We start from the raw sequence: 14,522 nt of genomic DNA, 5'->3' as shown, positions 1-14,522 counted from the left end.
GTTCTGTAGATGTCTATTAGGTCCGCTTGGTGCAGAGTTGAGTTCAATTCCTGGATATCCTTGTTAACTTTCTGTCTCGTTGATCTGTCTAATGTTGACAGTGGGGTGTTGAAGTCTCCCATTATTATATTATGGGAATCTAAGTCTCTTTGTAAGTCTCTAAGGACTTGCTTTATGAATCTGGGTGCTCCTGTATTGGGTGCATATATATTTAGGATAGTTAGCTCTTCCTGTTGAATTGATCCCTTTACCATTATGTAATGGCCTTCTTTGTCTCTTTTGATCTTTGATGGTTTAAAGTCTGTTTTATCAGAGACTAGTATTGCAACCCCTGCTTTATTTTGTTTTCCATTTGCTTGGTAGATCTTCCTCCATCCCTTTATTTTGAGCCTATGCATGTCTCTGCATGTGAGATGGGTCTCCTGAATACAGCAAACTGATGGGTCTTGACTCTATCCAATTTGTCAGTCTATATCTTTTAATTGGACCATTTAGTCCATTTACATTTAAGGTTAATATTGTTATGTGTGAACTTGATCCTGTCATTGTGATATTAGCTGGTTATTTTGCACTTTAGTTGATGCAGTTTCTTCCTAGCATCGATGGTCTTTACATTTTCCCATGTTTTTGCAATGGCTGGTACTGGTTGTTCCTTTCCATGTTTAGTGATTCCTTCAGGGTCTGTTGTAGGGCAGGCCTGGTCGTGACAAAATCTCTAAGCATTTGCTTGTCTGTAAAGGATTTTATTTCTCCTTCACTTATGAAACTTAGTTTGGCTAGATATGAAATTCTGGGTTGAAAATTCTCTTCTTTAAGAATGTTGAATATTGATCCCCGCTCTCTTCTGGCTTGGAGAGTTTCTGCCAAGAGATCTGCTGTTAGTCTGATGGGCTTCCCTTTGTGTGTAACCCGACCTTTCTCTCTGGCTGCCCTTAAGATTTTTTCCTTCATTTCAACTTTGGTGAATCTGGCAATTATGTGTCTTGGAGTTGGTCTTCTCAAGGAGTATCTTTGTGGCGTTCTCTGTACTTCCTGAATTTAAATGTTGGCCTGCCTTGCTAGGTTGGGGAAGTTCTCCTGGATGATATCCTGCAGAGTGTTTTCCAACTTGGTTCCATTTTCCCCCTCACTTTCAGGCACACCAATCAGACGTAGATTTGGTCTTTTCACATAATCCCATTATTTCTTGGAGGGTTTGTTAATTTATTTTTCCTCTTTTTTCTCTAGACTTCTCTTCTCGCTTCATTTCATTCATTTGATCTTCAATCATTGATACTCTTTCTTCCAGTTGATCGAGTTGGTTATTGAAGCTTGTGCATTTGTCATGTAATTCTCGTGTCATGGTTTTTATCTCTATCAGTTCGTTTATGGCCTTCTCTGCATTGATTATTCTAGTTATCCATTCTTCCATTCTTCATTCAAGATTTTTAGTTTCTTTACGCTGGGTACATAGTTCCTCCTTTACCTCTGAGAAGTTTGATCAACCAAAGCCTTCTTCTCTCAACTCGTCAAAGTCATTCTCCATCCATCTTTGATCTGTTGCTGGCAATGAGCTGTGTTCCTTTGCAGGGGGAGATGTGCTCTGATTTTTTGAATTTCCAGCTTTTCTGCACTGCTTTTTCCCCATCTTTGTGGTTTTATCTGCCTTTGGTCTTTGATGATGGTGATGTACTGACGGGGTTTTGGTGTGGGTAAGTCCTTTCTATTTGTTAGTTTTCCTTCTAACAGTCAGGACCCTCAGCTGCAGGTCTGTTGGAGTTTGCTTGAGGTCCACTCCAGACCCTGTTTGCCTGGCTATCAGCAGCAGAGGCTGCAAAAGATAGAATATTGCTGAACAGTAAGTGTTGCTGTCTGATTCTTGCTCTGGAAACTTCGTTTCAGAGGTGTGCCCAGCCATGTGAGGTGTAAAGTGTCAGTCTGCACCTAGTGGGGGATGTCTCCCAGTTAGGTTACTCAAGTTAGGTTACTCACTTGAGCATGCAGTCTGTCTGTTCTCAGATCTCAACCTCCATGCTGGGAGACCCACTGCTCTCTTCAAAGCTGCCAGACAGGTTCATTTGCATCTGCAGAGGTTTCTGCTGCTTTTTGTTTATCTATGCCCTGTCCCCAGAGGTGGAGTCTACAGAGGCAGGCAGGCCTCTTTGAGCTGTGGTGGGCTCCACCCAGTTCGAGCTTCCTGGTGGCTTTGTTTACCTACTTAAGCCTCAGCAATAGAGGGCGCCCCTCCCCCAGCCTTGCTGCTGCCTTGCAGGTAGATCTCAGACTGCTGTGCTAGCAATGAGGGAGGCTCTGTGGGCATGGGACCCTCCGGGCCAGGTGTGGGATATAATCTCCTAGTGTGCCGTTTGCTAATACCCTTGGTAAAGTGCAGTATTAGGGTGGGAGTTACCCGATTTTCCACGTGTTGTGTGTCTCAGTTTCCCTTGGTTAGGAAAAGGGATTCCCTTCCCCCTTGCGCTTCCCAGGTGAGGGGATGCCTCTCCCTGCTTCAGCTCTTGCTGGTCAGGCTGCACCAGCTGACCAGCACCACTTGTCCGGCACTCCCCAGTGAGATGAACTTGATACCTCAGTTGAAAATGCAGAAATTGCCCATCTTCTGTGTCGCTTGCTCTGGGAGCTGGAGGCTGGAGCTGTTCCTATTCGGCCAACTTGCTCAGGGACCCATCTGAGTCTATTTTCTAATATTCAAAATGGGAATAATAATAATAATTATGTCACAGGTTGTTATGAGAAGCAGATATAGTATTACGCTTTATCAGTGTTTATTTAAACTACAAACATTTTCATGTTGTTTTTCTACATGGAAAGCTTTCATATATATGGAGTATACATTGCTAAAATCTTAAAGAATGTGTATTTTTAAGCTTCACATGTTCTCTGAGTATTTTAATTATGGAATTATATCTATCTGTTACTTAGTAATAGATGTTAGATATCAAAATTATTTTTATTGATATTGTAAGATTCTAGTACCTAAAATATTTTCAGTATCTTAATTTTAGCAAATAACTAAGCATCATTTTAAATCATTATATTTATGTATTATTGAATTATTATACATTATTTGTGAAATTTGTGATCTAAACTGATTGGAATATTCAGTACCCCATCTTTATTTGACTCAGAAGTGATGTCAGGTGATACTATCTATAATAATTTAAATTTTCTCAAGAAACTGGATGTTTTAGAAATGTGAGTAACAGCTATGTATAAGGGACATGGGTGATGTACTACTGTGTAATGCCTGGATACAATTTGATTTCTTAAAAAGTGCTCTGTATCTTGTGGAAGAGGTACTCAAGCCCGCTATGTAAGCTGTCGTGATGCTCTCGATAGAATAGCAGATGAATCATATTGTGCCCACATACCCCAACCTGCTGAAATATGGGACTGTTTTACCCCTTGTGGAGAGTGGCAAGCAGGGGATTGGTCACCCGTAAGTATTCTTATGAGCACAAAAGAAAATGAAAAATTTAAATATATTTGATACTAAATATAAATTAATGTTGTATATTACCCTTGGCTAAATTTTTGATCAGTGTTCAGCTTCCTGTGGCCATGGAAAAACAACTCGACAAGTTTTATGCATGAACTACCATCAGCCAATTGATGAGAATTACTGTGATCCTGAAGTTCGCCCTTTGATGGAACAGGAATGTAGCCTAGCAGCCTGTCCGCCTGCACACAGCCACTTTCCTAGTTCTGCTGTGCAACCAAGCTATTATCTAAGCACAAATTTGCCATTAACTCACAAACTTGAAGATAATGAAAATCAGGTGGTCCATCCATCAGTCAGAGGAAACCAGTGGAGAACCGGACCGTGGGGATCGGTAAGCCATTTTTATTGAATTATATTAATTCTATAATTTTGTTATATTACATCCTTTTAACAGATATGTATATGATGCCATCAGTACTTTAAATGCTAAATTTATTTGAAGATCAATAATTTAAATATTAAAAGGATTAAGCGTTTTTGATGCTTGTTACAAATGCTAGAGTTCTTATTGAATTATGCACTAAAATGTTGTTATGATTACAGAGGAATGTACTGTAAAACAATCTGATTAGAATTCATTATAATAAAAACAAAAGAATACCCTTTAAGGGGTATGACTATAAATGTTTATGGATAAACCTAAACCCCAAAAGTATTATGATAGCAATACAATAAGTTGGTGTAAAATCATGACAAACTACACATGGTATAATTATAGTTCATATTGTACATGAAATTAATAATACAAAATGAAGAAAAACACCAGTGTAAAGTTAAGTAATTTAATGCTGTCTTTTATTCATTCCTAGTGAGACCTCAAAACTTCAATTTTTTACTTAACACTTATGATAAAAGTGAAAATTGTTTCCTAATGCAAACTTGAAAGTCCCACCTTTTCATCCACAAATTCTAATGAAGCTCCCAGTAAAACTCAAGTGTTTTGACAGATTTCTCGATTCAAATTGTGATTCCAATGAAGGAGATTCTAATGTAGAGTTTGATTTTGATTGAGTCAATCCTGATTTTTTTTTAACCATGTAAATTAATGATGTGGAATCCGCAGTTTGTGCATATTTTGTGTTTTATTCTTGTCAGTGCTCTAGCAGTTGTTCTGGAGGACTTCAGCGTAGGGCTGTGGTCTGCCAGGATGAAAATGGACAAAGTGCTAGTTACTGCGATGCAGCCTCCAAGCCTCCAGAGTTACAGCACTGTGGTCCAGGGCCTTGTCCACAGTGGAACTACGGAAATTGGGGAGAAGTAAGTCATAGTATTTTCTAAACTTGTGAGATTATTACATCTCTGAAGACCAAAAGTAAAAAGCATCCTATACTGTTTGATCATCTTATTTCACTATACTATGTAGAAAAAGATTTTTTTAATTTTTATTTATTTATTTTTTTTGAGACAGAGTCTCACTGTGTTGCCCAGGCTGGAATGCAGTGTCGTGATCTCGACTCACTGCAATCTCCACCTCCTGGGCTCAAGCACTCTTCCCACCTCAGCCTCCCAAGTAGCTAAGGCTACAGGTGTGTGCCACCATGCCTGGCTATTTTTTTTATTTTTAATAGAGATGGGAATTTCACCATGTTGCCCAGGCTGGTCTCGAACTCCTGGCCTCAAGTGATTCTGCTGACTAGATTTTTTTTTTAATTGAGTAATTAAGCCATGTTCTTTTAATAGATGTTCTGTCATGGTTTAGGTCACTCATTCATGATTTAAAAAATGCATATTCTAGATTATTCAACAGAATCTAATATGCTAGGCAATATGTCTTTGAACTACTAGTATCTTTCTAAAATTGGTTTATTCTCTTAATTTCTTAGACAATTAGGTTGATATAAAAATAGAAAACTAGAATAAAATATAAACCATGTTTAATCCTATTACTAAGTTATGCATTTGGCAAATCTTTTTCTTTAAGCCAGATAGTTGGCAGTTATTGAGCACTTGCTTCACGCACTTGCACTCTCTAGGCACTGGAAATAAAAAGATAATTTTTTAAAGTCAATTTTAATACTAACCTCCTTCATAATGTGGAATGGGAACAAATAAGAAGCCAGTATTTCTATTAGCTTTGGAAAATTAAAATGAATGACCTAATTAAATTAATCAAATATTTTTGCTTAATGATTTTTAACACATAATTTCTGTTCACTGGGGGTTTGAAGCCATGTTTTTAAAGTACACTCATACCAGCTGCTAATACATATCAAGCACATTTTTAAGATACACTTTTACTATTTTCCAAAACGAAAGTAACCTCTGTTTCTGAGTTTGCATGCACTCGTTTTGAAAATTCAAATTATATGTACAAATATAAATACAAACTTTTAACAAAATTTGGTATATTTCCTGCCAGGCTTTTGTTCTACATGAGTTTTAGAAATTGGTTCATATTATACAGCTGTTTTATTACTTGCTGTTTTTATATTATATATACTGAACATTTCATGTTTATAAAATTAGACATACCTTATTATTAATAGCTTTCATGGTTACTTAGTAACCTGTTGATTGGATATTGTACATTATGTACTTAATGCTCATTACTTAGATAAATAAATTTTGATTCTGGCTTGACCTGCCAACAGTATCTTACAGGTCCTGGATATCTTATTGAAATATATTATGATACTAATCCTCAAAATCTAGTCAACTTTTAAAGTCATGGAATTGAAACTTTGATTTTTTTTTTATCTAGGGAGAAATGTTGGTAATTATGAAGTAATTATAAACTTAAACTCTACCATTACTAAAGTAACATTACTAGAGTAAACATAATTACTGATTATGTTTAAACATTGAATGAAGCAATACATTATTCTCTTTAAAACAACATAGTTTTGAATTTTCCTATTCTTGTTTTTAGTGTTCACAAACATGTGGAGGAGGAATAAAATCAAGACTTGTAATATGTCAATTTCCCAATGGCCAAATATTAGAAGATCACAACTGTGAAATCGTAAACAAGCCACCTAGTGTAATACAGTGTCATATGCATGCTTGCCCTGTTGATGTGTCATGGCATCAGGAACCATGGACATCGGTATGATAGTATTCTTGCTTGTTAACATGTCATACTTTAAAGTTTGAGTCTGAGTGAGGGAGAGTTCATTTTTTTTTTCTTTTCCTCAACTTTTATTTTACATTCAGGGCTACATGTGTAGGATGTGCAAGTTTGTTACATAGGTAAATGTGGGCCATGGTGGTTTGCTGCACAGATTATCCTGTCACCTAGGTATTAAGCCCAGCATCCATTAGCTATTCTTTCTGATGTTCTCCCTGGCCCCCACACTCCTTCCCCAACAGGCCTCAGCGTGTTGTTCCCCATCATGTGGCCATGTGTTCTCATCATTCAGCTCCCACTTATAAGTGAGAACATGCAGTGTTTGGCTTTCTGTTCCTGTATTAGTTTGCTGAGGATAATGGCGTCTAATTCTATCCATGTCCCTGCAAAGGACATGATATAATTCCTTATTACGGCTGCATGGTATTCCATGCTGTGTATGGTATGATAATATTCTTAATCTTTTTTGTTTTGTTTTGCTTTATTTTGTCTCTTTTGCTTTAATTTATTCTCTTTATAAATTGTGGAATGCATACACCTTATCTTCTCTGATTTCTTTGTAGAGTAGATCATTGACTCTCTTGGTCTGTGTTTTGAAATTTTGTATTTGGAAGAGGAATCCATTTAATTTCAAGTAGTGTAACATATATAATGGTATTTTATATATTTATTTTTTAATATGTGAACTTTGGACCATACCACTGTTCTAATGGAAATATTTTTCTCCATTTTATCTTTGGTTTGCTGTCAATTAATCAGGAATATTATATTATTTACATTTATATATAATGTTGACGTTGTGCTTGTAAAAATGGCAAATTAAGGCTGTGTCTTGTTTAAGCATATAATTATGTGTGGCTTTCATCTGTTGATATCCATAACTGATCCAAAAGCCAAATAGTATTCTTTAAAACTTGTGTTTTGTCATTATCTGACTTACTATTTTGTTTGGAAATGTGAAAATATTATGTTTAAAAAAGTAGAGAAATTTACTTCCACAACGTAACTTGTTTACAGTTTTTTACATATGTCATGCAAAAGTTTAATTTATGTAATAATTTATATGATTATGCATTTCTCCCACTTTGTGGAGTTACTGTGGTTTGGGAATATTTTAATTTTTTGAGTTTTTATTGGAGCCATAGACAAAACTCATAAGCTTTGTTTGTGAATGATTCTTTAGTGATCTTCAAATATCTTTTTTTGAGGAGTAATTAATATATAACTATATTGAAATAGGCATTTTGATTACCATTGATCTTTTAAATCGTGAATGACCAAGTACATTTCCGTTAAGTGAAAAACTGATTTGAGTTTATAATCTATTTGTAATTAAATGTATAAAGCTAAGTGATTCTTTATTTGAAAATTAGTTATAACTCCAGTTTTGTAACCAACACTTGATGCCTGCACTTGTTTTGTTTTGCCCTACTCAAGCATCTTTATAATAAGATGCAAACCCAAGTTTCAAGTCATGTTTTTTGAAGAGTAGGTCAAGCTCTGGTTCAGGCTGAAATTCATCTTTATAGTCAAAGTGTGACTGATGATGTTAAACAACAGAACATTTTAACTTTATAGGAGGATCTTAAAGTAAAATTGCTGCCTCAGAGGACCCTCATCTTGTGGGATCTAATGAAAAACATATTTTGCCATGGAAAGCACTCACATATGTATTTAATAACTGTCATTACCGACCATCTCGTATATACTAGGCACTGTGATCCAGAGATAATTGGAACATATTTCTTGTCCTTATGGAGTTTACAGTTTACTTTGGGAGATTTGAAATACTGTAAGAACTCACCATAAAAATATATTTTTTATTAGCTATGTTAGATTGGAAATCCACTTTCTGCTTACTATGTCTCTATTGCATCTTCTTTCATTTTATTGGTTATAGTTTGCAAGCCTAGTTCTTAAGAAGGCTATGGATTACTTTCTTGGAATTTTTTCCCAATTAGGAAAGCAGAATCCTAACCACTAATGAGACTGAATTGTAATGGCATTTGTTTCTGAGCACAGATATTTTATTTTCCCTACCCATTCATTCTTTTAATTCACGAAGCATTAAACATTTACTCAGGTCTCATGCTTTATACTAGGTATTGAAACAATTAAAATTAAGTGTTTTTGAGTCAGATTCTCTGTTTTAGAGGTCAACAAACTATGGTCCATGGACCAAACTGGCCTGTTGCCTATTTTTGTAAATAAATTCTATTGGAACACAGTCATGCTCATTTGTTTATGTGTTATCTATGGCTGGTTTTGTACTATAGCAGTAGCATCGATTAGTTGCAATGGAAACTCTGTAACCCACAAAGCCTGAAATATTTACTATCTGGCTTTTTCTAGGAAGAGTTTGCTGAGCCCTGTTCTATTTAATAGACATTATAATGCTTTTAAGTTTAACATAAAAATCTACTTAGATTTATAGAATATTAAAATTACAAATAATTCATTCCAGGTCAGTTTTAGATATTTTTGATCCTTTGATATTTTACATTTTAAGGTTTATCAACCTTCTCTACATATCCACTGTGATATTCATGCAATGTTTATGTAAATGTATCTAATACCATATTCCAGTATATTTTTTTTATGCTATTTTTTGTATGTAAATTATGTCACAAGTGAAAAATATGAATGTTCATTAAAGTCCTGTATATAGATGACTTTTCAACCTCACAAAAACAAATGACCAAGAAAACAATAATCACAGATTGCCCAAATAGTAAGGCAGATGTGCAGAATTCTTTAGTGTTTCTTACATGTATATCCCAAAAGGAGTTCATTGAATAATTCAGTCTTGGCACTATGAAGAAATGTAATATTTTTATTTTTTTGATAAGTTGAATATATTGAAGTTTTAAAAATCACAATAAATGTTTGTATAGAATTCTTACAAACATAGTTATTTACTTTTTTATATGTATGAAGTACTTACATATTATTAGATTGACTGGATTTCTTTTATTATATGAAGCATATTTATTTGTTAAATTAGCCTTTTATATTAAATGGGTTTAGGAGGTCTGAAGTTTTGTTGTCAATACCAAATATAACATTTTACCTCTTTCAGTGTTGGTGCATATTAGACAAACTTCAGAATACCTTATTAGCATACCAGAGTAATATTCTTTCATGGATAACTTTAACTTCAGCAGATCCTATTGACTAAGTAGAAAATTAGGAGTGTGTATGCACTCATGTGTGTGTGTATGAGTGAGTGACATTAAATCTCAGAAACATGTTTCATTTTAAAGCAAATGAAATGTGAAATGTTAAATTATTTAAATTATTATTAGAAAGTTTAAAGATACATTTAAATTTTCTTCATGTTGTAGAAAGTCTTGTGCTGTAATAAAAAAAGGAATAAATAAATTTAACCTTTGTTAATTCAATGGCTATATTTTTGGTGATTAGTCAGCGTGAAATGATTGTATTTTAACCCGTTTATTAATGAGTATTGTGGCTTTGTGCTTTATGTCATTCATATGTATGTTGTATTTTTACTCCTTGCACTTAAAATGTTCTAAGTCACTGAACACATCTTGTATTATTAATATAAGGAATGCCTCCTTTCTTTTGATGGTGTTTTCCTGAAATAACAAACTGTTAATTTCTCTTATTAAACATTTAATTGTTGAATAGTATATGTTTTCATAATTGTATTTAGTTTATGTATAAGCTACTGTATTTTTTACATAATATTCCTGTTAGAAAGTAACACTGAGATTTAAAAGTATAAGACTTATTTGTTAGCTGTCAATTTTTAAATACTGTGAAGTTTTTATAAATTTTCTTTTCATATATTATAAACAATGAATACAAATTAATGATGTAAGCAAATTTATTTAATAAGTTAAAAATAGATATGCTTATGACCAAAGTAGTCTTTAAAGGGTGAGTAAAAGTTTTACTTTTCTCATTCATATATAGTAAGCAACATTACGTGTAACATAATTCAACTAGCAAATGCTCTTTAAGTAAATTTATATTAATCAACATATTTTCTCACTAAGTTTCATTTTAGAAGTTATTTATTTTCTTGGAATGTTTTTATTCCTGACATAGAATGAAATAATATTTGATAAACAAATAGAATGTATTCCAGTGTGCTTTGGGAATGATGACTGTCCAACAGTAGTGAAGAGAATATATATATTTTTTCTTTTTGCCTTAAAGATTGTTTCTCCTCACATAAAAACATGAGAAAGTTTTTTTTTTGTTTTGTTTTAATGAAAGCTTGCTACTTGAACCCTAAATTCTGGTGCATTCACTTGGTGTTTCTTCTTTAAAAAAGTCCTTCTGAAACATTGTGCAGAAAAAAATATATACTGTACTAAATCTATTATATGATATAATGGAATGCAACAAATAGAAGCACCGTCAGAAATGATCGTGTAAACTGGGCGTGGTAGCTCATGCCTGTAATCTCAGCACTTTGGGAGGCCAAGGTGGGTGGATCACTTGAGGCCAGGAGTTCGAGACCAGCCCAACTAACATGGTGAAACCCCCGTCTCTCCTAAAAATATAAAAATTACCTGGGCATGGTGGCGGGCGCCTGTAATCCCAGTTACTCTGGAGGCTGAGGCAGAAGAATCACTTGAACCTGGGAGGTGGAAGTTACAGTGAGCCGAGATGGTGCCACTGCACCCCAGCCTGGGTGACAGAGCGAGACCCTGTCTCCAAAAAAAAAAAAAAAAAAAAAAAAAAAAGAAGAAGAAGGGGAAGAAATGAGCATGTAGTAGCAGCAAACACCAGTAAATCTCACGTTTGTCTGTTTGAAAAGAGCACTGAGGGTCTGAGCAAAGGGTGTTGGGCTCTGACTCCCCCTGTAGCTCCCATTTAAGAGAGATGCACTCAGCAAGAAACTGCCTCTACTGCTCCTAAGGCCAGCAGGAGCCTGGTAATGTGTAGGCAAATTGTTTCAAGAAACTGCCACTTCTTTATGTTGACTTTGTAAAGTGTTCAGTGAAAACATTTATAGTAATTGTTTCCTTAAATTTGAAAAAGATACATAAGTGTAGTAAACAGGTTAGAAATCTATTTAAAAAATAAATTTTATAATACACTTCCCATAACAATATTATGTAGTATTTCTCCATTTATTATGTTTTCTACTGTATCTTTCTAAAATACACTCGTTGATTCTCCCCAAAAGTATGAGTATCTACTACATATTAGACATTGTAATGGTCACTAGAAATAAACCAGGCACTGTGGACTAGGTGTTTGCAGTTTAGTAATGCGTGTAATTAATACACAGATGGTCAGAATGCAGGGTGAGATTCCTAACACATTTCAGTAACAGCCATGTGATTTATCATACTGAAGACCCATAATATTTGGGGCTTACTAGTTTGAGATAATCCAATAATTAGTAATGAAGATTGTATTTAACAATAAAATAATTCGGCAACTGTTCCTTCTACAAAGCCTAAACTAGTAGGCTATTCTGTCATAACCTGACAAGAGAGAAGCAGTGTTCTAATTCCCTACGATAAAAGAATAATATTTTGCATAATTGCAGCATTTACCTTTTCTGCACATGTGGATTTCATCTGTCACCAAAGAAGGGGATGTAGATGGATGTGTAGTTTGTCCTAGATACGATGTTCGGAAAATAATTTTGAAGACAAAATTGGGCCCTGCAGATTTGAAATGTATGGCCTGGGAAAAATTTAAGTGGATACTCTAATTAATGGTGAGATCATAAAAGAGGAGACTGTGTGTGTGTGTGTGTGTGTGTGTGTGTTATAATGTTGAGTGAAGTTGGAATGTACAGTATAAAATAACCCTAAAAACTCTCAATATGAAATGATTAGAGGCCATGTTTTTTTCTGTATGTTTCCATGTTAAAGAAAGTGAAAGTGTCCATGTTTCCATGGCAGTTCTCCTATTTTTCAGGCATAATGCTTCAGGAATGTTTAAGAATCTCAAGAAATTGTTCTTAGTGTTCTACAATATCTATGTGCTATATATTGAGGCTGTTTATAAAAAATATATAAGCATTCTTAATATTAGTGCATTTAGATATCCCAAATTTTTGTTATAGAACCTTTGTGTGTTACCTTCCAATAGTTTGAGAAAATCATATTTTAATTTCTACATTATCACATCACTCAGACATTAACTTTCTTATGTTTATTCCTTATTAGGAATAAACATTTTTAAGTCATTTGATTTTTAATTTTTTGATCATATTTATCATTCTCAGAACATTTTGAGCATATGCCCTTATATATATGTATTATATAGGCATACATTGCACACATAAACTAACATATGATTATGTGACTTATAGAAGATATACAAGTGTAAATTTAAAAGGGTAAGTTGAATAATTAATGTTAAATATAATTTTTATTTTGTGAATGGTAACTTTTCTCTCACAACTGTTCTAACCATTTAATTTTTTTAAAAGTAGTAGAATGTTTTGTTAATTTTGAAAATGTTGGTTCAACACTGTGCTATAGCAGTTTTAAAATATGGTTTATTTCAATATATGGTTTCAATAACTTCTTTAGCTGAAAAATATACCTCACAAAATACCTCCAAATAACAAAGTTTATCACTGAATGCTCCTGATATATGCCAGTAATTGACTTCAAATCCAGTATAAAAAATTATTGGAAAAAAATTGAAATTTGTTTCTCAAATTTCTGTTTTCCATGTCATTCAGTTCTTTAAGTACTACTAAAAGAAGCTGTAGCTTAATATTTTAACAAGAAGCTTTAAAACTCAATGAAACTTTGGAATATTTGGAAGCCATTTAAACAGATTAGAAATGTTTGTTTCAACATTTTAAAAATATACAAGTGGCATATTGTTTCTGAAATTTTTGCTTCAAAGTTTTAAAAATATGCACTAGGGGAGGCCGGGCGCAGTGGCTCATGCCTGTAATCCCAGCACTTTGGGATGCCTAGGCGGGCGGATCACGAGGTCAGTAGACTGAGACCATCTGGGCCAACATGGTGAAACCCTGTTTCTACTAAAAATACAAAAATTAGCTGGGCATGGTGGCGTGTGCCTGTAATCCCAGCTACTCGGGAGGCTGAGACAGGAGAATCGCTTGAACCCGGGAGGCAGAGGTTGCAGTGAACCAAGATCGCGCCATTGCACTCCAGCCTGGCGACATAACAAGACTCCGTTTAAAACAGAAAAGAAAAGAAAAGAAAAGAAAAGAAAAGAAAAGAAAAGAAAAGAAAAGAAAAGAAAATGCCCTTGGCAAAATCGCCTATCAGGAGAAATGTTTCCAAACATTTCAAAATGTTATCTCCTGAGTAGAAGGCGTTTCCAAAAGTAGTTGCTTTCTCAACTACTGCTAAATGTTTTCTTCATCTTAAAGACTAAATATTAGGTGTCACATTTTTCTCATAGAAAAAAATTCAGCAAATTTGGAACAAGCCTCTTTTTGGTAATATAAAAATTGGTAATCCATCTTTATGAGCCCATTCATCATTATGAATTTGAATGTAACCAGCAAAAGTCTGTGTGCTTAAAACTAAAACATAAACCAACCAGCAGCAGCAGCAGTTGCAGTTCCTCCTGGCACTCCTCATCTCACTACAGAGGATTGTGAGTTTATACGTATCGTAGAGTTCATGTATCTTCCTCAGTGGGCATGTATGAGCTGCAGTGAATACACTGAAAGTGGATGACAGAGTGATGGTCTCCTCCTTCTGTCAGGAAACCTAATGAGTTATAAATGTTGTCTGTCAGACTGACATATAGCCCCATGTAGTAAATCTTGCTAATTTTCCTGGAATGTTAGATAAAACAAATATGAGTGTATGTCCTTAAAAAAATAATGTTTTGGGCACTCCAGTGAATCACCCTTGCCTCTGAGCAATATATCCTTTTGAAAGACTGTGACTTAGAAACTCAGATGCCTATGAGGAATATATGTTTAATAATATATCTCAAACCTTATAAATTGGAGTCAGTATTGGA

At 34.4% G+C, this 14,522-nt stretch overlaps 1 protein-coding gene across 1 annotated transcript in view; it reads left to right on the top strand.

Annotated features, from left to right (window-relative positions):
* The window catches only part of ADAMTS20 (ADAM metallopeptidase with thrombospondin type 1 motif 20), a 206,604-nt gene that overhangs the window by 124,186 nt on the left and 67,896 nt on the right, over nt 1–14,522 (top strand). The window contains exons 25-28 of the mRNA XM_008002931.3: nt 3,272–3,436; nt 3,540–3,830; nt 4,595–4,756; nt 6,369–6,545. Coding sequence (XP_008001122.3) covers nt 3,272–3,436; nt 3,540–3,830; nt 4,595–4,756; nt 6,369–6,545 — 795 coding nt within the window. The remainder of the gene's footprint in view (nt 1–3,271; nt 3,437–3,539; nt 3,831–4,594; nt 4,757–6,368; nt 6,546–14,522) is intronic.

Source organism: Chlorocebus sabaeus, chromosome 11, assembly GCF_047675955.1.
Source record: "Chlorocebus sabaeus isolate Y175 chromosome 11, mChlSab1.0.hap1, whole genome shotgun sequence".
Classification (NCBI taxonomy): Eukaryota; Metazoa; Chordata; class Mammalia; order Primates; family Cercopithecidae; genus Chlorocebus; species Chlorocebus sabaeus.
Note: the sequence above shows the minus strand (reverse complement) of the source record. Positions and strands in the feature narration are given on the sequence as shown.